The 23,235-nt window shown below is 44.4% G+C and overlaps 1 protein-coding gene across 2 annotated transcripts in view; it reads left to right on the forward strand.

Moving 5' to 3' along the window:
* fbxo38 (F-box protein 38) overlaps window positions 1–23,235 on the forward strand; it is a 51,091-nt gene that overhangs the window by 18,504 nt on the left and 9,352 nt on the right. For both annotated transcript variants that reach the window (XM_070553066.1, XM_070553068.1), the window contains 12 exons: window positions 3,093–3,258; window positions 3,374–3,649; window positions 3,769–3,862; window positions 5,182–5,312; window positions 5,409–5,579; window positions 5,661–5,803; window positions 7,277–7,481; window positions 7,571–7,744; window positions 7,862–8,017; window positions 20,136–20,780; window positions 20,994–21,094; window positions 22,636–22,738. In XM_070553066.1, coding sequence (XP_070409167.1) covers window positions 3,093–3,258; window positions 3,374–3,649; window positions 3,769–3,862; window positions 5,182–5,312; window positions 5,409–5,579; window positions 5,661–5,803; window positions 7,277–7,481; window positions 7,571–7,744; window positions 7,862–8,017; window positions 20,136–20,780; window positions 20,994–21,094; window positions 22,636–22,738 — 2,365 coding nt within the window. The remainder of the gene's footprint in view (window positions 1–3,092; window positions 3,259–3,373; window positions 3,650–3,768; window positions 3,863–5,181; window positions 5,313–5,408; window positions 5,580–5,660; window positions 5,804–7,276; window positions 7,482–7,570; window positions 7,745–7,861; window positions 8,018–20,135; window positions 20,781–20,993; window positions 21,095–22,635; window positions 22,739–23,235) is intronic.

A 23,235-nucleotide genomic window follows, 5' to 3' on the forward strand; every position in this document is an offset into this window, starting at 1 on the left:
AGTTTCACAAGATAAAACACAATAAAATGCTGTAAAATACCAAGAATAAAACAAATGAAACAAGTCATAAGCAGTTTTGAACAGATGAGTTTTCAGTCTGGATTAAAGAGTGAAGCAGTCGATGTTTCTGATGTCTGGGGCGGAGTGCGTTCCAAAGACGGGGAGCTGAGTGGCTCCCCCATGATAATGAGGCGTGCAGAAGGATCAACAAGGTAGAGAGAGGAAGAGGATCTGAGTGAGCGTGATGGGGTGGCGATATTAATGAGGTCTGATAAGTGGGGAGGAGAAAGATTATGTGTTGCTTTGAAGGTGTGGAGGAGGATCTTGACGGTGGACCTAAATTTAACTGGAAGCCAGTGGAGCTGCTGAAGAACTGGGGTGATATGGAGAAAGGAAGGGGTTCCGGTGATAACACGGACTGCTGAATTCTGGACCAGTTGCAGTTTATGAAGGAGTTTATAGGGGAGACCAAAAAGGAGTGAACTGCAGTAGTCAAGATGGGAAGTGACGAGGCTGTGGACGAGAATGGCTGCAGGATGAGGGGTCAGGGAGGAGCGAAGATGATTTATGGATAGAAGATGAAAATAGGCTGACCGAGTTATGTTATTGATGTGGGCATGGAAAAACGGTGAACTGTCGAGAATGACACCCAGACTGTTAACCTGCTGTGAGGGTAGACTGGGGCTGGGCTCTCCAATCTCTGGATGCTGAGGTCACTGAGGTGGTCAAAAAGCTCCTCGGTGGTATGGCCCCAGGGGGGATGAGATCTGCCTAGAGTTCCTTAAGGAAGCCCTGTAGCCGGGCTGTGTTGGCTGATGTGACACTACAATATCGTGTGAACGTCTGGAGCAGTTCCACTGGATTGGCAGACCAGGTGATGGTCCTCCTATTTAAAAGACGGGACCGCTGTGTGTGATTCAACTATAGGGGGAACACACTCCTCAGCCTCCCTGGTAAAGACTATTCAGGGGTTCTGGAGAGGAGGGTCCATCAGATAGTTCAATCTCCGATTCAGGAGGAGCAATGTTAATTTTGTCCTGGCCATGGAACACTGGACCAGCTCTATACCCTTTGGTAGATCCTGGAGGGTGTGTGAAAGTTCACTCAACCGCCGTGATGTGTTTTGTAGACTTGGAGAGAGCGTTCGACCGCATCCCTTGGGAGGCACTATGGGGGGTGACTACAGGAATATGGGATACCAGGCCCTCTGATATGGGCAGTTAGATCCCTTTATGACAAGTGTCAGAGCTTGATCTGCATTGCCGGCAATAAGTTGGGCTCGTTTCATTTGAGAGTTTCCTTTTGCCAAAGATTTTGTTCATAACTTTTATGGACAGGATTTCTAGGTACAGCCAAGGTGTTGAAGGGTTCCATTTTGGTGGCCTGAGGATCGGGTCTCTGCTTTTTGCAGATGATGTGGTCCTGTTGGCTTCACCAGACACTGTTCTCCAGCTTTTGCTGTAGTATTTCACAACTGAATTTGAAGCAGTTGGAATGAGAATCAGCTTTTCTAAATCAGAGACCATGGTCTTGAGTCAGAAAAGGGTAGAATGCCTTCTCCAGGTCAAGGATGAAGTCCTTCCTCAAGCGGAGGAGTTTAAGTATCTTTGGGTCTTGTTCACGAGTGAGGGAACGATGGAGCATGAGATCGATAGGTGGATTGGTGCTGCATCTGCAGTGATGCGGGTGTTGTACCGGTCTGTCGTGATGAAGAGAGAGCTAAGCCAGAAGGCAAAGCTCTTGATTTACCGGTCGATCTACGTTCCAACCCTCACCTATGGTTACAAGCGTTGGGTAGTGCCCAAAAGAATGAGATCGTGAATACAAGCGGCCTAAATTAGTTTTCTCTGCAGAGTGTCGGGGCTCTCCCTTAAAGCCGGGCGTACACTGTGCGACTTTTTCACTTTTTTGAGCCGATTTTCCACTCGTGCGAGAATCCACGACATCGGGGCGAGTTTTGCGCCGAGCGGTCGTGTAGTGTACAGGGGGTTACGAGAGGCGATTAACACCACGTGACCAGCTGCCGATCAGCAGTTGTGAGGTCGCACGGACTTCTGGCATGTTTAATATTTCGCTCGTCCCTCGTGAGGGTATCGCACTGTTGAAGCGGCGCTGCGAGCAGCTGCAACCCAAAAAGTATCAGAACCGCTCACGGCGCATGCGCAATCCTGCATCAACGCCGCTCGCTATTTCCCTAATAACACACGCTGTTCGTTTTTGTTTCTACACATTTTTTTACTCACAAAGATTGTCAAGAAAGCGTGTTTGTCGTGTTCATGTCAAATTAAACTGATCACAAAACACAGATTTACTTTATTTTGTTTTCCTCATCCAACCCCATAAATCCCTGTGTGTCCTCCTGCAGCACTCCCGAAGGACAACAGGCAAAACAAGACAAAAAAGTCTGACGTGTTGAGTAAAAACTGCTATTTTTAGCATATTTTTAGGGCCGACGTGTTGCTACCAGACGTACAGTGTGAGCAGTCAGGTCGCATGCGAGAACTGGGACGTGCAGTGTGAGCGCATGACTCGTGAGATCTGCTCTGCGAGGAAGTCGTACAGTTTGAGCTGAACACTGCGAGTGAAAAAGTCGCACAGAGATAGGGTGAGAATCTCGGTCATCAGGGAGGAGCTTGGAGTAGACCCGCTGCTCTTCCACATCAAGAAAATCCAGTTGAGGTTGTTCGGGCATCTGGCTAGGGTGCCTCCTGGACGCCTCCAAGGTGAGGCTTTCGGGGCACGTCCAACTGGGAGGAGACCCAAAGGCAGACCCAGGACACGCTGGAGGGACTATGTTTCTCGACTGGCCATCTTGAGATTCCACTGGAGGAGCTGGCCCAAGTGGCTGGGGAGAGAGAGGTCTTGGCCTCTGCTTAGGTTTCTGCCCCGGCGACCGGGGTAAGGGGAAGATAATGGATGGCTGGATGGCTTTCAATTTAGGAGTTTGCTCTGTGATCAGTGAGGCTGCCATCATGTTCAAACACAGGCTTTGTTTGTGTCAGTTGTGTCTTTGAGCAAGATACTTGACTCTCCTTGCCTGCTGGTAGCGGTTTTAGGGACATATCTAACTCCTGTAGTTGATGTAATTTCAGGGAGTTGAGACATCCCACCTGGAGCTGGTGGAGGCCATTTGGAACTACATGCCCCAGGTTCACATTCTAGGGAAGTTCCGCAACCGTAACGGCGCCTTTCCCATTCCTGCTGAGAACAAACTCACCATCCCCACAACTGCAAAAATCCAGACCCTCCACCTCATAGGTGAGTGAACTGCTTGGCCTAAAATGTAGGAGCTGTTGTTCCACCCACGTATCACCGCTGAAGTGACAACAGTCGATAAATAAATGCTGCAGCATTTGTTATAATTGTGTTGTAGGTGTGAATGTCCCAGAGATCCCTTGTGTGTACATGCTTCGCCACCTGTATCTGAAGTGGGTTCGTCTTACCAAACCGCAGCCGTTTAAGGACTTTCTGTGTGTGAACCTGAGGACGTTTGTCATGAGGAACTGTGCAGGGCCGACCAACTCGCTGAAGTATGTCCCGCTGGTTACGGGTTTAGCATCGGCCCGCAATCTGGAACAGCTGGAGCTGGTGAGAGTTCCCTTCCTGGGAGGGCTGATCCAGCATGTGGTGGAGGACAGCTGGAGGTCAGGTGAGGACATCTACAGACATGCGTACGATCGCGACTCAGATGTGATGTTTTATAAACTCTAATGTAGTTTTAAAGAAGTGTGTGTGTGTGTGTGTGTGTTTGTTTGTTTACATGCCTAGGAGGATTCAGGAACCTCCACACCATTGTGTTTGGAGCTTGTAAAAATGCTTTGGAGGTGGACTTGGGCTACCTTATCATCACCGCTGCTCGCAGGTACTTTCATCCAGCCACCAACATGCCTTCTACATTTGCGTGTGTGTGTGTGTGTGTGTGTGTGGTTCTATAATAGTGATATATGTTGATGCTGGACCGTGCAGCTTCAGCTGTTAGATGTTTATCTTTTCTACCTGAGATATTCGGTATTAGTTGAGAAGTGAGGACCTCATTTAATGAAATAATTTGGTTGTAAACACAAGGAGACACAAAAACAAAATGCAAAGATCGGGGTGGGGTGGGGTGGTGGTGGCGGTGGTGGTAGTGGGGGATTTCCTATAGTGAGCTAATCTCAAAAGCCAGGCTCTCTTTTGAAAATCCGTGTTTAACCTGCCCAAGTTTGGTTCCGCTAACATGGCTAGCCTGAAGCCCCTCCCAGTCACCATGGTAACCATGGCACAAACCTGCTCCGTGGCAGGCTAGCAGCTAGACTTGCTGAAGCTTGAGGAATGTGATTGGACGAGGCATGTTGCGTCTTGTTTTTCTTGTTAGCAGCTGGCGGCTACGAGGTGGTGAATTAGTGCCAGCTCTGGCCCTCAGCAGCAGCTGCAGCTTTGTTCTTGATGGCTAAATTATTAATAAATGTGGAGTTTAAACTAAAATATAGTTCAGCTAAACGGTTTACAGCGATAACTTTAGGGTCACGTGACCGCCACGAACGTAAGTTCCTAAAACTCACAACTGCTCGGCAAAAACAAAGTCCTCCAGTCTAAAAGCATCCAGACTCTGGAGCAGAACATGTAAACGACACGTAAATGATGAAAAGTTGAATGAAACATGTGGAGAAATGAGCTGAAGCGGACGTCTGGCGTTGCCATGGAAACATGTAAACTATGCATGATAACACCAGCTTTAATCAAGCAGCGTGTGGTCTCTATTTTAGTCCTGACATCTTTGTAGTCCTCGTAGGCATGAATGAATAATTATTCCTCTGTGTGGGAGAAGAACGAGGCCCTGGTCTTCCCTTCCATTCTCATTCATCTAGCATCACTGAACAGGGTCTGCCTGTGGATGCGTGTGAGGCTCGCTTGCTGCTTCTTGCTTGAATTAGAGAGGAATGGATCCACCTGAGCATTGTTGGTGGAATGTACATGTTCTTGAGTGAACAGGTGTGATTTGTCAAGCAGGGATTTATCAGGAAGGCCTTGATGTTCCAACACTCTGGCCTGATTTCACCAGCAGTCTGAACCCTGGAGCTCTGGCATAGAGATGCCTCCTGATTAGTGTCCCAGAATGCACAGCGCTGTATGGCTTCATGAATGCAGTTTCTACATTTCTACTGAGCAGGTTTTTAACTTGGTCATGTTTGTCTTCACCAGGCTTCATGAGCTGCGCATCCAGCCTTCACTAACAAAAGACGGTGTCTTCTCAGCCCTCAAAATGGCCGAGCTTGAGTTTCCTCAATTTGAGACACTTCACCTGGGATATGTGGACGAGTTCCTCTTACAATGTTAGCTCCTTCTTCTTTCTGCTGGACTCCCCTGTCTTTCCGTCTGGTGACCCGGTTGTGTATTTTGATGCTGGATTTGTTGTGTTTGTGGTGCAGGTAAGATGAGTCACTCTGAGCTGGTGAAGTACGGGCTGGCTGATGTCGTCGAGAACCCTGGTATCATCACTGATATCGGCGTAAAGGTGGTGAATGAAGTGTTGCCTAATATCAAGTATTTGCTCATCTACAACTGCCCTCACCTTCATAACCCTCACCACTGGATGTCGGGTAAAACTCACAGCTTACGTTGGAATCCTCACAGCAGAGGAGGAGCTCTGTAACTGCATCTTCTGATGTTTCTATTCCCAGATCAGTCCAGATGGAACCGCCTTGTCGATCTCACTCTAGTTCGCTGTCATGCTATCAAACTGCCGTCCTTTTCCCAGTTCATAGAGTCCCTCCCCTGTCTGGAGTTTATCTGCCTGGACCAGATGTTCAGAGAACCGCCCAAGGTATGTTTGGGTCCTCATGACCCGTAAAGCTGGGTGCCAGAACTTTTTTGCTGCTAAATTTTGGTGCTTTCCAACAAAACATTCCTGTTTATGAGCTGCGCTGCTCTGTTCCTGCCGCTGCTGCACATCCTGTGACCGGGGTCTCGGTCACACCCGGTTCACATTTATAACAACACTTCTCTGAGTTCAAGTCCAACTTAGAAAATGCTGAATAAAAATCAAATGTTTGGCTGCGTTTTCTAAAGATAAACACTTTTAAATAAAGCACCTCGTTGGTTGTTCTTCTCCGAGCCGAAGCAGGACCCGTCTTCCACTGGTTTGCTCCACATCTTCATACGGTTACTTTTGTTTTGCACTGAAAGTACCTTTTTATTGTAATTCTGTCTCTTATTCTGGCTCTAAAAAGAAATATGTTTATGAAATTATAGTTTGCACTAAAACCGTGCTGTGTTTGTGCCGAGGTAATAAACATATAAATACTTTTTTCTTCCTTAAATTAGACTTTAAAATATATATGTACTGAAAAAGTACCGTTCAGTTACTGGTACCATAAACCAAGCATCATCAAAAAGGTCTAAAGGTACCCCGTCCCAGCGGGACATAGAGCTGGCGTGAGTAACAGGCTCTTCTGCGGGGTAAACTAGTTGAGGTTCTCTTTGGCCTGACCTGCGTCGGGTCCGGTCCACTACCTGAAGCGTGTGGGAGGAGTAGGTGGTGGCCTTCGAGTGAGGGTCAGACAGGACCGTCGGGGGTTTACTCTGCAGAAGCACTGTTAATGACCAGGATGATCCGTATCTATGGGCGTTTTTCCATTATCGGAACTTCAGGGTCATTCTGCCAGAACTTGCATGTGCACCCACTTCAACGGGCCGTTTTCCGGGTCTTTTTCAGGAACATTCGGATGACCTGAACAGGGGCAGGTACTCTGAAAGGCCCGGTAGAGTAGCTGAATGGAACTTTTGGTTAACTCACACTGATTGGTTGTAACTCAGTAGGACATGACATCAGCAGACGTCCAATAGAGCCGGCATTAGTACATTTAGAAGAGTTGCTTGTGAACTAAATGGAAGAAAGAGCAAATAAGCACTGTTCACGCCGCTTTAAAATAGATGTAACTAAACTCCCAAACTGAAAAATGAAGTAACAGCCCCACAACCACGTAATTCACAGGGCTCTGTAAAAAAAAAAAGGGCACTTCTTCTGGTCATTGAGTGCCACGTTTTACATCACAGCAGCTGTCCCAGTCCTCCTAATAGATTAAATAGGCCAGAAAAGGACTTTTTGTTGCTGATCAGTGACCTCGCTCACTTCCGAAGCAGTCACGATATGCTGAGAGGACCGGGCCATCATATCTCCTGGTCAGTTTCCCCCTTCCAGAAATGACTCAGAAGTTCCGACAGTGGAAACACGCCTGCTGTTTACTCTTTTGTGATGTTTTCCTCCTGGGCGGTGCTCCCTGTGTTTGTGTGTTAGGGCTGTGCCAGAGTGGGCCTGAGTGCCGGCACGGGAATCGGAGTGTCTTCTGCTCTGGTCAGCAACCAGAACTCTAACAATGACAACAACCAGCACCACCCCCCTAATAACGAGGCCAACATGCCTCCTCCACCTCCACCCCACAACAACAACAACCAGAGGCCGCAGCAGCCGTACGGTGAGCTCTACACAGGTCTGGGTGAAGGTGTGGACTCTAAGCACAGACCACACATGCATGAAATGTCGTGGTTCTGCCAAGTAACTTTTTCTTTCTTTGTTTGCTTTTTGCATAAGCAATGGAAATAAATGGAATGGAGGAAGATGATATGGATGAAGAAGATGAGGCTGTTTATGAAGAAGAAAAGGCTGAAGCTCAGATCAACGTGAAGGATAAAGAAGGAGGACTGGGTATGGATGATCCCAGTGGTCAAGTTGGACCCTCAGCCCCCCCTGATGAGGAACAAGCAGGTTTGGAACTTCATTCTCCATCAGATGAAAAGTAAAACACTTCAATTCTTAGTATTTAAACTCCTTGCATCAGAAACTGGTCTGTTTTCTAACCCGTTTCCTCCGTTCCAACTATAGGTCCCAGTGGTTTAAACCAGCAGTGCAGACCCACCTACGGTGCTGCTCACAAGCCACCTCCTGTCATCTCAGACTCTGACAGTGAGGAAGAGGAGGGTCTTGTTTCAAGGCTGATGCCTCCTTCCTCGTTTCTACATCCAGATTCATGTCCCAAAGGTGTGAACACAACCTAGGTCCATCTCAGATTTCAGAAGCATGTTGGAGTAGGCAGGGATGTGGGAGTGTTTTTTTTCCTTGGTCATGGCTCCTAGAGTCACAGTTAAAAACAAACTGATCAAGTCTGTCTTCATCACACACAAACATGCATCAACAGATTTAAGCCTAATCTATACATCTCCGTCTGCACTGGTACGGAGACACGCGACACCCAACAGGCACACAAGGACAGACGGAGTTGAGCCCATCCATCCATCCTCTTCCGCCTATCCGGGTCGTGGGGGGTGTAAATCCCCTGAAAAGGGGAGTGAATGATAAAAGAAACACGGACACGTTATTCCCTCTGCTCAAACGTGTATTGAATCACTTAATTCAACTCAAATACATACAGAGTCATCACAAAGAAACAAGTGAAAAGTACCAACCGTCATCTTCTTAGCTAGTTGGAGCGAGAGGGAAGATGGTGGAGCGGGTAGCCGAGAAGTAGCGTGCTCTGAGTAGCTAACCCTGAATTTATAGCAGATGTAGCTCTATGTAACTCACAAAACTACCTAATACCTATTTCCTAAGCAATAATTACTCTCAAACGCGCCTTTGACCGTCATTGGAAAACTTTGGAAGTTACTCCGGTTGCATGCTGAAGAATGGCTAACAGCAAAGCTAACGGTAAAGCTATCAAAGCCTTGCTACCCCACGACTATGCGTGCCAAGAGGCTATGGAGACCAATTTGAGGGGGACCAAGAATCTCTTAACTTCACCAGGTAAAGCTGCACTGCCCTTAAAAAAACAAAGAGGACATGAAGAGGCTGCTATCAGCGCTGAAGCAAGTGTCATTTTGGCTGCAGTTGAAAGTCTCAAAAATTCAATTGAAGAGCTCCGAGGCGATTTAAAACAAAACACTCTCACCATTGCCAGCATTGTGAAAGCGGTTGACTTCAACAGCGGTGAAATAAAAGATCTCAAAGAAAAGAACAAAGGATTGACTGAAGAGATTAAATTGTTAAAGGCTACAAATCTAGATCTGACAGCCAAATTGCTCCGTGTTGAAAAAATGACGGAAGACCAAGAGTCTTACAAGCGACGATGGAATCTGCGACTCAACGATCTTAAAGAAGAAAAGGATGAAGACACACGAAAAAAGGTAGCTGGCGTTTTAATAAAGATTCTGCCACACTGGGCTGAAAAAGTGGAACTGATCCTGGACACCGTCCACCGCCTCGGTACCCCCCTCAACGGCCGTCCCCGACAGATCATCCTACAATTCTCGCTGAGAACCTACAAGGAGGAACTCTGGCGTGCCACCAAGGGCCACCCGATCTGCAGGGAGCTGAACATCAAATTTGCTGAGGATCTCACCAAGGAAGAGAGAGAGGCACGGCTGGCCGTATGGCCAAAGGTGGAGCAAGCACGCAAGGCGGGGCTGAAGGCGATCTACAGGGGTCGTCATGCATACATCAACGGTCAAAAGATAACTCCTTAATTAGCACTGGAAATGGGTTTTAAATCCATATATGTGAGCTAAAATGTTCATTTCTATCTCAGGGTTCTGCTACTTGTTACGTTCTTCTAAGGTAACACGCACATAATTTGTTCTGTTATTTGTGTTACATGTTTTTGAAAAGCAACCTTTCTTTAATTTCAATTAATGCAAGGGGATTAAGAAACATAACTAAAAGGAAAAGTCTTTTCCTGTTTTGCAAAGGGAAAAATGCTAATATAGTATTACTACAAGAAACTCACTCCAAGCCTGAGGACAACACTTTTTGGTCTAAACAGTGGGGCGACGGAGCTTACTTCTGCCACGGAACTTCGAGGTCAGCAGGGGTCGCTGTTTTACTAAAAAACTTCCAGGGCCAAGTTATCGCTCAACACAAAGATGAACATGGTCACTGGTTAATCCTTGTTATTGATATTGATAATGCAAAATTTATTTTAACAAATCTGTATGGGTACAATACTATACACCAAAATAAACTACTGTTAGAAGTAATAGCCTCACAGCTTGAGCATCTTAAAGTATCATACTCCACCAACAATGTCATTGTTGGGGGAGACATTAATATGGTTCAGGATGATTTTTTGGATAAATGGCCCTCTAAATATTCCTCAAGTCACCCAAACTCCATCCTTAATAACTTTTGCTATGAACAGAATTTAGTGGATGCTTGGCGTCATCTTAACCCAAATACAATTAGATTCACATGGTTCAACACAAATTATAAATCCAGAATTGACCACTGGCTTGTGGCTAATGATTTACTATCATATGAGATCAATACTGATATCTCCGCTGCACCTCTGACAGATCACTGTCTTATTTATCTACAATTAAAACCAAAGGTTTCCACTCGGGGGACAACTAAATATTGGAAATTGAACTCCACTCTACTAAATTATGATTCTTATTGTGACGGGATAAGATCTATTCTGTCAGGTGTTATTACGTCAGAAGAACTAGACACTTCAGTAAGGAAATGGGAATTTTTCAAATATAAAGTTAGACAATTTTCAATCTCATTTAGCAAAACAATTTTAAGAGAATCTCAGAAGAAAGAGATAGATCTTGTTAAAGAACTGAATTTTTACTGCAGCAATTCTAGCCCTACGGAGGATGACAAACAAAAGATTCGGAATCTTCAATCCACTTTAGATGAAATGTATACTCAAAAAGCAAAAGGTGCATTTATTAGGTCTAGGGCAAAGTGGATTGAGGAGGGTGAAAAGAATAATGCATACTTCTGTAATCTGGAAAAAAGGAGACAAAAACAGAACAGTATAAAATCAATATTGATAAATAATATAGAAATTACAGATGACGAGATAATTTCAAAGGAAATTCTTAAATTTTATGACAATTTGTACTCCTCAAAATTCTCTGAAGAAAATTGTAATAACTTCCTGAACAGTATTGAAATGCATATTCCTAAAATCAATGATGACTTCAGACTTTTATGTGATGACAATATAACAAGCTTAGAGCTGGATAAAGCTGTGAAGCGACTATCCCTGAACAAAGCTCCCGGTCCAGATGGACTTACAGCCAACTTCTACCATCATTTCTGGGAAGAAATAAAAGATTTACTGTTTGGTGTTTTCTCAGAGATTTTTGAATCCTGCGATCTCCCTCCTACAATGCGACATGGTGTAATAATATCAATTCCAAAAGCAGATAAAGACCATAGGATTATCGAAAACAGAAGACCAATTACCCTAAGAAATACAGATTATAAACTTCTGACTTACATTTTCAAGATACGTGTTCAATCTGGAATTTCAGATATTGTTTCGGAAACACAGTCAGGATTTTTAAAAGGAAGATCTATTCACAACAATATAAGATTGGTAATGGATATTATTGAATATAGTGATATGATAAATGATGACGGTTTCATATTATTTTTAGATTTCTATAAAGCATTTGATTCAGTGGAACACCAATTTATCTTCTCAGTTCTAGAACATCTTGGCTTTGGCGTTAAGTTTACTAATCTAATCAGAGGTTTGTATCGGAATATTAGCAGCTGTGTTTCATTACCCAGAGGTTCCACCCCCAGGTTCAATGTCTCTGTGGGCATACCACAAGGCTGCCCAATTTCTCCTTGCCTTTTCATATTAGTTAGTGAAATGTTAGCAATCTACTTAAAAAACTGTGTGGATCTAAAAAAGTTAAATGTCCTTGGCACAGAGTTGATCATAAGTCAATTAGCGGATGACACCACGCTTTTCTTAAAAGATTATAAACAAATTCCTATTGCTATTGATAAAATAAAGCTATTCTCTGCAGCATGTGGACTTAAGCTAAATTTGAAAAAATGTGAACTATTGGCTATTCATGACTCCCCTCTAAAAGAAATTTGTAACATTCCCATCAAATCTGAAATTAAATATCTAGGAACATATATTTCTAAAGACCAACAATTTAACCTAAGGACAAACATAACAAATAAACTTAATGAAATTAAAGCCAAACTAAATATTTGGCTTCAGAGGGATCTCTCCATATTAGGGCGCATTTATTTAACCAAAATGGAGAGTATATCTCGATTAGTTTATCCAACCTGCAGTACTGCAATTTCAAACAACCTAATTAAAAAGATTAACACCATCAATTTTAACTTCATTTGGAGAAATAAGCCACACTATATAAAGAAAGATGAAATGGTCAAAGAAATTAAAGATGGAGGCTTAAAAGTAATAGATTTCAATTGCCTTAACGGAACACTCAAAATTAATTGGCTAAAATCTTGGCTCAAGAATCCGAACGCTTTCTGGTATTCTATCCCCAGTCATATATTTAACAAAATGGGTGGTCTAAAAATTTTACTGTTATCAGATTTTGATATAAACAAACTGCCCACAAAATTATCAGAGTTCCACAAACAAGTACTAATGTATTGGAAGTTGTTGTATGTACATAATTATTCCCCTCACTCTTCTATAATTTGGAACAATAGATATGTATTATGCCGTAATAGGTCACTATTTTATGAAGATTGGATGAATAGGAAAATTTGGTCTGTTGTACACTTGATGAAAGATAATGGTGAACTACTAGGGTACGATGAATTTTGTCTTAAATATAACTTTAGCCCTCCTAAATCTGATTTTATAAAATTATTACTAGCACTTCCTAAAGAGGTGGTCTTCCAGTACAGAAACATTATTCAACACCAACCTATAAATCCACAGTATGGTTCTATCTCCATCCAAGGTATTCCCCTTACGGATAAAAAGTGTACCAACCAATTTATTAGACGGTGTTTTACTGATCAACTATACCCTTGTAAAGTCAACAAGAACAACATAATTTACAAATTTGGTAAAAGCTCCATTATTAAACTAAGGACTCTTTATTTAAAACTTCCTGTTCAACCTAAAGTCAAAGAAACGCATTTTAAAATTCTAAACAATGTCTATCCCTCAAAGGATCTGCTCAGAAAACGTTTTAACATTGATGATAATTCATGTTCCTTTTGTGGGAAGGATGTTGAAACAACTGATCATATTTTCTTTGAATGCAACAAGACACGGACGTTTTGGAACTGTTTTGAAAACTGGATTCAACCTCAGATTGGAATCCCATGTCCCATTTCAAGAGATGTCGTCACCTTTGGAACTCTCCTTCAAACAAACAACCAAGAACTCTGCTACAATCTACTTCTCTGTCTGGCAAAATTCTTCATACATAAACAAAAAATACTGAAATCACCCCCTGTGTTCAATGCATTTGTACATGATTTTAGATTGTATCTAAGATCCCTTAAATGTATCAATAATAACAGCTATGAAGATATGTATAGACTTTTTTGTAGACTTCCTGGAACTGTGTAGTGGTCCCTTGCATTGTTTTTGTGTTGTTTTTTTTTGTTGTTTGTTTTTGTCCTCCCCCTTTTCACTGACTGTTCAATTCTCATCTGAATACATTGGCATGTTCGCCTTATTTGTAATGTAAATATGCTTTTCTGCAATTAAAAAAAAAAAAAAAAAAAAAAAAAAAAAAAAATCTTCTTAGCTAGTTAGCATCGTCGGCTATGAACTAGCGGCTAACGGTGGCTAAACCTTATTCAACAGCTCCAAAACATAGTAAACAACGAATCTACCACACAGTGCACTTCCGAACGTTCAATTGGTCTGGTTACATCTTACAGTACAGGTGTGCTTATGCAAACAATCTTACCTGAAAAGGGGAGTGAATGATAAAAGAAACACGGACACGTTATTCCCTCTGCTCAAACATGTATTGAATGAGCCAGGAGGGTCGTGCTCTCTTCTAAGGCTCACTACCGCTAGACTCCCTCTGGTGGCCACACTTTGTTACTACAACGACTAAATTGCAATGAAGTTTAAGATGCATAACGTAAAAAGTACTGACAAGCAATGCAATTGTAAACAATAATGAACCCGTTTATTATTATTCATTAAATCACACATACTGGTAAACACAGTAAACAGTAATTAGAACATTTCAACCCATCACAGGGGCAGCAGTCCAAGTAGAGAGGGCCAGACTTTCCTCTCCCAGCCACTTGGGCCAGCTCCTCCGGGGGAATCCCAAGGCGTTCCTTGGCCAGACAAGAGACACAGTCCCTCCAGCGTGTCCTGGGTCTTCCCTTGGGCCTCCTCCCAGTCGGATCTCATCTCAGTCGAGCCAACTTTTCTAAACACCTGTCGAACGAGACGGAGATCGCAAGCTTGTGATTGGCTAGGACGCCGCTGTCTTTAAATTCATCAACAGCCCCATCATTGCCCCCTCAAAAAAGTAAAAAAGAACCAAAGGTATCTAGCGGCAGACACGGAGCAGCTTGAAGAATATTTGCAGAAAAACTCCGCCAAGGGTGCTAATTCATGACTTCTGATGACCTAAGCGTCACACCAGTGAATGATTTTTATTTAAATTGTTTAATTTGACATTAATCAAACTGATTTAATAAGCGCAACTTATTATTTGTTGACATGTTTACAGAACCTCACAGTTTTACAGTGATCCATCCAAACAAAGAAGCAAGGCCATCCTCACCTGATCTTTATTCTGAACACCTGTACCGCATCAGTAAACAATAGGCGGAACCACTGTATGCTTTACTGGGCTTGAAGGAACAGTACCTCCTGCCGCTACACAGGGTCTAAACAAGGGTTCCGTGTTCTAAACGAGGGTTCTGGGTTCTTAATGAGGGTTACCAGTTCTAAATTATATATGTAAATAAATAAATATGGTTGCGGAGTCCAAAAAATGTTTCTTGGGGTAAACTCACAACTGTGTCTGACCTTTAGCCTGAGACCAGTGGTCAGACAAATGGAGCGTGTTCTACTGAGTCTAGGGAGGCAGAGACCATTCTGTAATTCACTCAGCTGTATTTATGACCCTCCACCAGCAGAGTTCATGGTGCTGCGGCACGTGGACACACTAAGGTGCATTAGCAGCTTTAGCTCCACCTTGGTTCAAAAGCTGGGCCTTCTTCACCGCTGTGCACCAGTATACTCAGACTTTTCTGGACTCACCATTGGAAACCGTGTATTCATCAGTCCAAATACATTTATGATCAACAATGCTCACATAGAGAGACTCCTCACCTTTGACACCCTTCATATAAAATTCATCTCAATATATCATCATTAGGTTCATTTACTCACCTGATTTTACAACCCATGTGTGAAATTAGTGAGGGGTTACTAAAGGATGGAAGAGGCACTTTTAGTCTTCATGCCTCACATTAGAACATGAGCCTCATTTGTAAAACTTTGCATAGAATCCTTACTAAAACTCCACCTAAGCTCTGCACGTAACGTCTGCTTCATAAACCACACCCTTACTAGAATGCTCAGGTGTTTTTGCTCACATCCCGCCTCCTACACATCCACATTCATGTTGACATAAATTTGCTGTTTGATGTATCTCAGTCTGCCTTCAGACCCCACCATAGCATCCAATCAGCATTGATTTGTGTACTAAATGATATCCTGGTTGCGTCTGACTCAGGATCACATGTACTCTTGATGCTGTTGGACCTGTCGGCAGCGCTTGACACTGACTACAAAACATTTCTGGATTGCCTTAAGTCATGGGTTGGTCTCTCGGACTCTGCTGGACTGGTTTAACTCTTACCTGGACAGTAGGTATTTTAGTGTGCAGCTTAGGGGTTATGCCTCACATGGGACCCCTCCTATTTTCCATCTATCTTTTACCTTTGGGTCAGATTTTTAAACGTCACGGCATCAGCTATCACATTTATGCTGATGATTGTCAGCTTTATCTGGCCATGAAAGATCAAGACGCGGGTGCTTTAGTTTTAAAGTGTCTTTCTGAGGTGAAAGAGTGGTTGACTGCAAACTTCTTGTGTCTAAATGCAGCAAAGATGTAGTAAATACTTTTTAAGCCAAAAAAAAACCTTTAATGCGCATAATCCACTCTTAGTCTTCCGTGTAGTGAACTCCAGAAGTGTGTCACTAGCCTCGGCGTAAAATTAGATGCAGGATTTTTAGCGGTACCACAGATAAACGCAGTTGTTAAATCATGTTTTTCCAACTACGCTGTCTCGTACGCCTCAAACCTGTTCTGAAACGTCCTCATTTGGAGTCGGTGATACACGCTTTAATTACTTCTCACCTGGATTATGCAAAGTCATTGGTGCTCCTGTGTCAGCATTAAACCAGCTGCAGACTGTGCAAAATGCTGCAGCTAGGTTTCTAACAACGCGAATAAACGCAGTCACATTACCCCGGTTCTTGCATGTCAATACTGGCTTCCTGTGACTTTCAGGATGCACCTCAAGATCCTGTTATTCGCTTACAAGGCATTAAATGGCACCCCCTACCTGTCAGAGCTGCTTACAACCTTTGTGCCGGTGCGTTCCCTAAGATTAGGTGACCGCTTGCTGCTCTGCATTCCCAAAATGAACGATAAAGCAAGAGGAGAGCAGGCTTTTGTGTATGCTGCTCCTCATCTTCGGAATGCGCTCCCTCTCACGATATGAGTCTTCAACGGTCTCGGTTTTCAAGTCTAGACTGAAGACTCACTTTATGATTTGGCCTTTGGACAGTGACCTCTTTTATGCTTGGTTTTATTGTTTTGACTGGTTGCCTTTATCGTCTGGACTGTTCTGATTGTTGGTGTGCTAGTTTTATTGCTCTTACTATTCTTACAGTTGATTTTACCATATTTATTAAATTGTTTTGAATTGTCAGTTCCTGAATTATTTTATAGACATTTTTTATTCAGTTTGTTCAGCTCTCATGCTGTATCTTAAAAGGCGCTGTTCAAATAAAATGGTATGGTATCAAAACGTACCTTATGAATATTATCCGTAGACAGTGCCTTGCAAAAATATTTACACTCCTTGAAACTTTACACTTTTGGGCACTTTAAAGTTTTTATTGAGTGTTTCTGTGATAGACCAACACAATCAAATCAATCAAAGATACTTTATTAATCCCAGATGGAAATTAGAGTTTCAGTACACACAATTCAGAGATCAGACATACATGGGCAAGACACAAGACAATAACTGGTGACTGTGGTCATTCGCAACCATGAGTCGCACTACCTTAATAGAGATAAGAGGATTACATGAGGATTGGTTCAGGTGGAGGGGAAAAAAGGCATTTCAGAGCTACCCTCCACCGGGAGGGCAGCTTTGCTCTGCAAAAAAACCTCAGATATGCAACAGACTTCAGACAACACAACATAAGTGTCCACTAGGTGGGGTGGTGGGGTGGGTTGGGACTATCCCCACTTCAGTTCCTGCTGCCACGATAAGCAGCGCATGTCACCTCAGTGTGGATAGGGGGAGGGGCATTGAGGGTTGGAGGGTTGCAGTGATCCTGGAACGATTCGACAGCCTTCCCGCAGTCCCGCCCAGGCTGGGATAGGAGACAGAGTTGAGCTGCCATAACGACGGCACATTCCACATATCTTCTGAGGGGGGAGTTTTTGTTGTAGCCTTGCAGGCTCAAGGGCGCCAGATTCTGATTAGAAATTGTTTTGGAGCCAGACAGAGATAATTTCCTCTCTGTCTTACAGTTCCTTGGTCCTCAACCTCTCAAAATCCCAATAATGGACATTAATCTATCCCAATCCGTGCTGATTCGTCCACTCTCTCCTTGATGGCATCCATCTTTTGTGCCAATAATGAATCTCGGCCAAAGTTCCAAGCTTATGATTCATCTCGACAATTATGTGAGTCTGTGAATTCACAGCGCGGTGCAAACCATCCCTGAGCTCCGGGATCAGACCAATATTCCTCGACAGCTCGTTAATTTTCCGGTAAGCCAGGCAGCCTCCAAGGCCAATGAGCAGGAAACCCGACACCAACACCACGAATATCCACTCGTCTTCAGAGTCCTCCACAGACAGCTGAGATAAACAAATCAAGTTCCACTGTTTCCAGGAGTCCATGATGTGTCCAACTGGGTCTGTCGCGGAGGGGCATCCGGGAGTCCCTTCTCCCGTTCTCATCGTTGAAAATTTTTTATCAATCGCGTTAAGAGACCAACTGACGAGATCCATTTAAGTGAATTTCACTTTCCAGAAATAATGCAGAAGCAGCCGTGCACCCAGCAGACAGAGACAGACAAAGGGCCTTGTGGATAAGATATGGAGGAGAGGAGGAAAAAAGTATCTGCACCCTCCAAGAGCCGGAAGAAGAATCTCTTTCTGTGATAGACCAACACAAAGTAGAATGAAACTGATTTGCCCCCTTCAACTTTGTACTAGACTGAAATTTTGAAATCATTCTTTTCAAACACAGAGGCTCAGTGGGATTTAGGTCTGGACTCTGGGCCATTCTAACTCATGAATATTAATTGGTCTAAACCGTTCCTCTGTAGCTCTTGCTATATGTTTATGGTCATTATTCTGCTGGAAGGTGACTCTCCTTCCCAGTCTCTACTCCCTTGCAGCCTCCCAACAGGTTTTCCTCCAGGATTGTTCTGTATTCATCTCCATTCATCTTCCCATCAACTCTGACCAGCTTGCTTGTCTCTGATGAAGAAAAGCTCCCACACAGCATGATGCTGCCTCCACCATGTTTCACAGTGGGGATGGTGTGTTCAGGGTGATCAGCAGTGCCTTTCCTTTGCCTTTTGGTCTGGTCTGACCAAAACACCTCCTACCACATGTCTGCTGAACCCAACGTGGCTCCTGACAAACAGGACTTTGATGTCTTTCTGTCAACAACGACTTTCTTCTTGCCACTCTTCCATGTAGGCCAGATTGGTGGAGGGCACAACTTACAGTCTCCTTTGGACAGATTGTCCCACCTGAAGTGTGGATTTCTGCAGCTCCTCCAGAATGACCATGGTCCTTCTGGAAGCTTCTCTGAGCAGAGCTCTCCTAGCTCGGTCTGTCGGGTTAGATGGATGACCGTGTCTTGGTAGGTTTGCAGTTGGACTCTTTTATCTAATTAGGTGACTTCTGAAGGCAATTGACTGTACTGGATTTTATTTAGGAGTTTAAGAGTGCAGAGGGCCGAATACAAATATACGCCTCACTTTTCTGAATTTTATTTGCTATCTTTTGAAAACTATGTATCAACTTTAGGTAGTGACCAAATGAGAATTCAAGCGACCAAAATGCCTTTTCTCCATAGGGTGTCTGGGCTCTTCCTTAGAGATAGGGTGAGCTCCTCGGTCGTCCGGGAGGGGCTCAGAGTAGACCCGCTGCTCCTCCACATCGAGAGGAGCCAGTTGAGGTGGCTCGGGTATCTGGTTAGGATGCCTTCTGGACACCTCCCTGGTGAAGTTTTCCAGGCACGTCCGACTGGTAGGAGACCCAAAGGAAGACCCGGGACATGCTGGAGGGTTAATGTCCCTCAGTTGGCCAGGGAACATCTTGATATTCCCCCGTAGGAGCTGGCCCACGTGGCTGAAGAGAGGGAAGTCTGGTCCTCCCTGCTTAGGCTGCTGACCCCGCGACCCGACCCCGGATAAGCGGAGGAAAATGGATGGATCAGTTTAATTTCATTTCATAATAATTTGCTACTTTGTGTTGGTTTATCACATAGAATCTGAATGACTCAATAAAACATTTAAGTTTGTGGTTATGAGGTGTCAAACTGTACTAGTTCAAAGGGTTGGAATACTTTAGCGACGTACTGTACATAAGTTAGCTGATCTGTGGCATTTCACTGGTATCCATGACAACCAAGAGGTCTAGAACATGCAATTTCACTTGAGGTGCTTGTTTCTGAAGTAAAGGCATGGCAACAGTGTTTTATTTGGGGGTCACACTTGTGGCATCACAAACAGAAGAACTTTAAAGTGGCACAGCGTTTTTGTAGCGATGAACACTTTAAGGGCAGATCTGAACGTGTAGCTTAAATTCACCCTGTCACCATCTCACAAGCAGCTCTGCCAGTTTCTCTGTCTCAAAAATCTGCTTAAACCAGGTTCAGGGTTTGCTTAAAGTTGCCAAAAATGTCCCGTCAATCTTTTATTTAAATCACAACGTTTGTGTTGAAGACACTTATTCAGACATCAACTCTGTTAGCTTCACAGCCAGACAGGACACGAGGAAAAAAAGACACTTATTCAAGCTTTATTCATCAGGCCCAGGGCATGCCCTTACAGGGCTGCAGGTTTCCTCCTGTACAATGCCTATTCAGCCTCTGTTTTCCTCCACAGGTAAAGGAAAAACTCCACTTCGGCGCAGCAGCACCGCTGCTGCCTCTGATCAGTCTAAGCCTCGGCTGTTACAGAGCAGCTGTGAGAAGAGCTGCCAGGTGACCAGCGAACAAATTAAGGCAGACATCAAGGCTGCTACTGAGAGCTCTGGAAGGACTAGCAATAAAGAAATGACTTGTGATACTGCGGAGGCCAATCCAAGACCAAGGACTGATGGTGGGACAGAACAGAGCACTGGGAATGCTGAGCAAGGAGCAAACTCCAGAGACAGACCAGTGGCTGGATCTGCTGCAGTCCACTCCAGCCCAATGCAGAGATGTGGAGTAGGAGGTGGAAACACCCACAGAACGAACAACCACCGAGCTTCTGGATTCATGAGGAGTGACAAGAACCTGTGTAAAGAACAGACTGGGTGTAGTTTAACACGGGGGGCTGGGGTGAGGAAGGCTTCTGGTTCTGCTGGTGTGGACAGACCAGAGTCCAGATGTCCTGCTCCTAGCACTCTGGGACAGAGACACAGAGACACTGCTGGGGCTTCCTCTGGTACCGGGTCACACCAAAATGCCGGTCAGGATTTTGTTCCCAGAAGGCCTTTGACTAGATCGTGCACTCGCTTGTCTTCTGCACCTTTGGTACCCGAGACAGGTAAAAGTGGAGCTACAGTCCATAAACGTCTGAACCGCTGGACATTTCTGCAACTGCAGCTTTATATTAGTGAAGCATAACATCAGTCTCCAGCTGAATGAACGATTTTTAGTGTCTTTGTTTGCAGTTTGTGTTTCTCACCAGAGAATCCTGCATCAGGCCACCAAGACCTACCTGATTCTCACTCAGTTGCTTTCTATGCATTCCCCGTAGAGCTCTGCAGACCCAGGGCTCGAGTGGCAGTAAAAAGGAAACAAATGGCTGACAAATCAACCAGCACCTCGGACCCTGTCACTGAGGACGACCACGTTCAGGTACACACACATGACTGCTGATTGTCCTCCCACTCAGCCAGTGAGACATCAGTGGGGTTCAAAACTGGCTCCGCGTGAGTTCAGGCTCCAAGTGTTTACCGTGTTAAAGGAAGGAGAGCATCGTGAATTGTGCTTGACTCATTCAGTATGCTTACATGTGCATCTAAGTCGATCTAAAATGATAAACTCAGAGTCTTTATCCTAGTTTACATGTTCGTTAGAAAACCAAACAAAAGTGTGAGTTACACCAAGGGTGGAGACTTATTTCAACCAGACTTCCTGTTAGAAAAATACCTGGAAAAGAGTAGAATGCCTTCTCCGGGTCAGGGATGAGGTCCTGCCCCAAGTAGAGGAGTTCAAGTATCTCGGGGTCTTGTTCATGAGTGAGGGAAGACCGGAGCGTGAGATCGATAGGCGGATTGGTGCTGCATCTGCAGTGATGCGGGCGTTGCACCGGTCTGTCGTGGTGAAGAGAGAGCTGAGCCAGAAGGTGAAGCTCTTGATTTTATCCAAAGCGACTTACAATTTATAACCTAAAGGGCATGTTGTGATCTGTGGGGGAAACCGGAGTACCCGGAGGAAACCCACGCATGCATGGGGAGAACACGCAACTCCACACAGAAAGGCCGCAAGCCGAGTTTCGAACCTGCAACCTTCATGCTGCGAGGCAACAGTGCTAAGAACTGCGCCACCATGCAGCCCCAACCGATTTACCGGTTGATCTACGTTCCTACCCTCACCTATGGTCATGAGCCTTGGGTAGTGACCGAAAGAATGAGATCTCAGATACAAGTGGCTGAAATGAGTTTTCTCCGCAGAGTGGCTGGGCTCTCCCTTAGAGACAGGGTGAGAAGCTCAGTCACCCAGGAAAAGCTCGGAGTAGATTCGCTGCTCCTCCACATAGAGAGGAGTCAGTTGAGGTGGCTCAGGCATCTGGTCAGGATGCCTCCCTGGTGAGGTTTTCCGGGCACGTCCAACCGGGAGGAGACCTAAAGGTAGACCCAGGACACATTGGAGGGACTATGTCTCTCACCTGGCCAGGGAACGCCTTGGGATTCCATCGGAAGAGCTGGCTCAGGTGCCTGGGGAGAGGGAATTCTGGGCCTCTCGACTTAGGCTACTGCCCCCGCGACCCGACTCCGGATAAGCGGATGAAAATGAATGGATGGATTGAAAAAAGAGTTGTTAACATGCGTGCGTGCACTTGCATACACAAATAGCAGACTCAGGAAAAGAGCAGACACAGAAACTGACTGCAGGAAGCCAGACTAACTCGTTTACATGCATGTAAATAAAAAGTCAGTCTATTTAGAGCAATAGTTCGCTGTTCTGATGCGCATGTAAACACACCGACTGTGGTTTGGATCAGAATGGACAGAAAGCTCTAGAGTCCACTGCAGATGTGGCCTAAAGTAAACAACCCATCAAAGCTCAGCTGGTGACATCCAGGTGATATCCTGGTGATGTACAGTGGTGTCTACAGGTCTATTTGATAGACACAGGAATTGACTGCTTTACAAAGATGTTCTTATCTTCTACAGGTTTTGACTTTGAAGAGTAAGAACCTGGTTGGCATCACGTTAACAAACTGTGGAATCACTGACCTTGTCCTGAAAGACTGTCCCAAGATGATGTTCATCCATGGTAACCAACAGAGGGACTCTGATATCTTACTAAAGAACATTAGCCTGGCAAGCCATCCTATAGATGGGAATGTATAGTCTGGCCACCCACGACTAGGGCTGCACAATACATGGCAAATGTGTCGTCATCCTGTTGTCAGCATGCCTGATACGCAAATCGCGAAGAACAGAAAAAAGCAATGCTTGGTCAGCTCTAAGGTTTGCTGTAAGCATTTAGTCAATCAAACGGAAGCATGAAGTTTTTGACAAATCAAAGAGAGCTCTTTGCTCATTTGGCCAATCGGGAGAGTTCTTATAGGTTGAATTCCCACCCCCTAGGCAGACGGCACTTAATTTAGGTGGCTAGCAAACACCTGAATTAGCTTTGTTACCTGATTACCTTTTCATCTTCATCTTCTTTTTCCCTTTCTTTACATCTTTTGGTAACAATTTTTGCTTTTCCCATGTTTTAGGATCATTTTTTTGTAATTTTTGTCTTTGTTTTAGATTTTTTTGTTC

The sequence above is a fragment of the Nothobranchius furzeri genome, chromosome 1 (assembly GCF_043380555.1).
Source record: "Nothobranchius furzeri strain GRZ-AD chromosome 1, NfurGRZ-RIMD1, whole genome shotgun sequence".
Taxonomy (NCBI): Eukaryota; Metazoa; Chordata; class Actinopteri; order Cyprinodontiformes; family Nothobranchiidae; genus Nothobranchius; species Nothobranchius furzeri.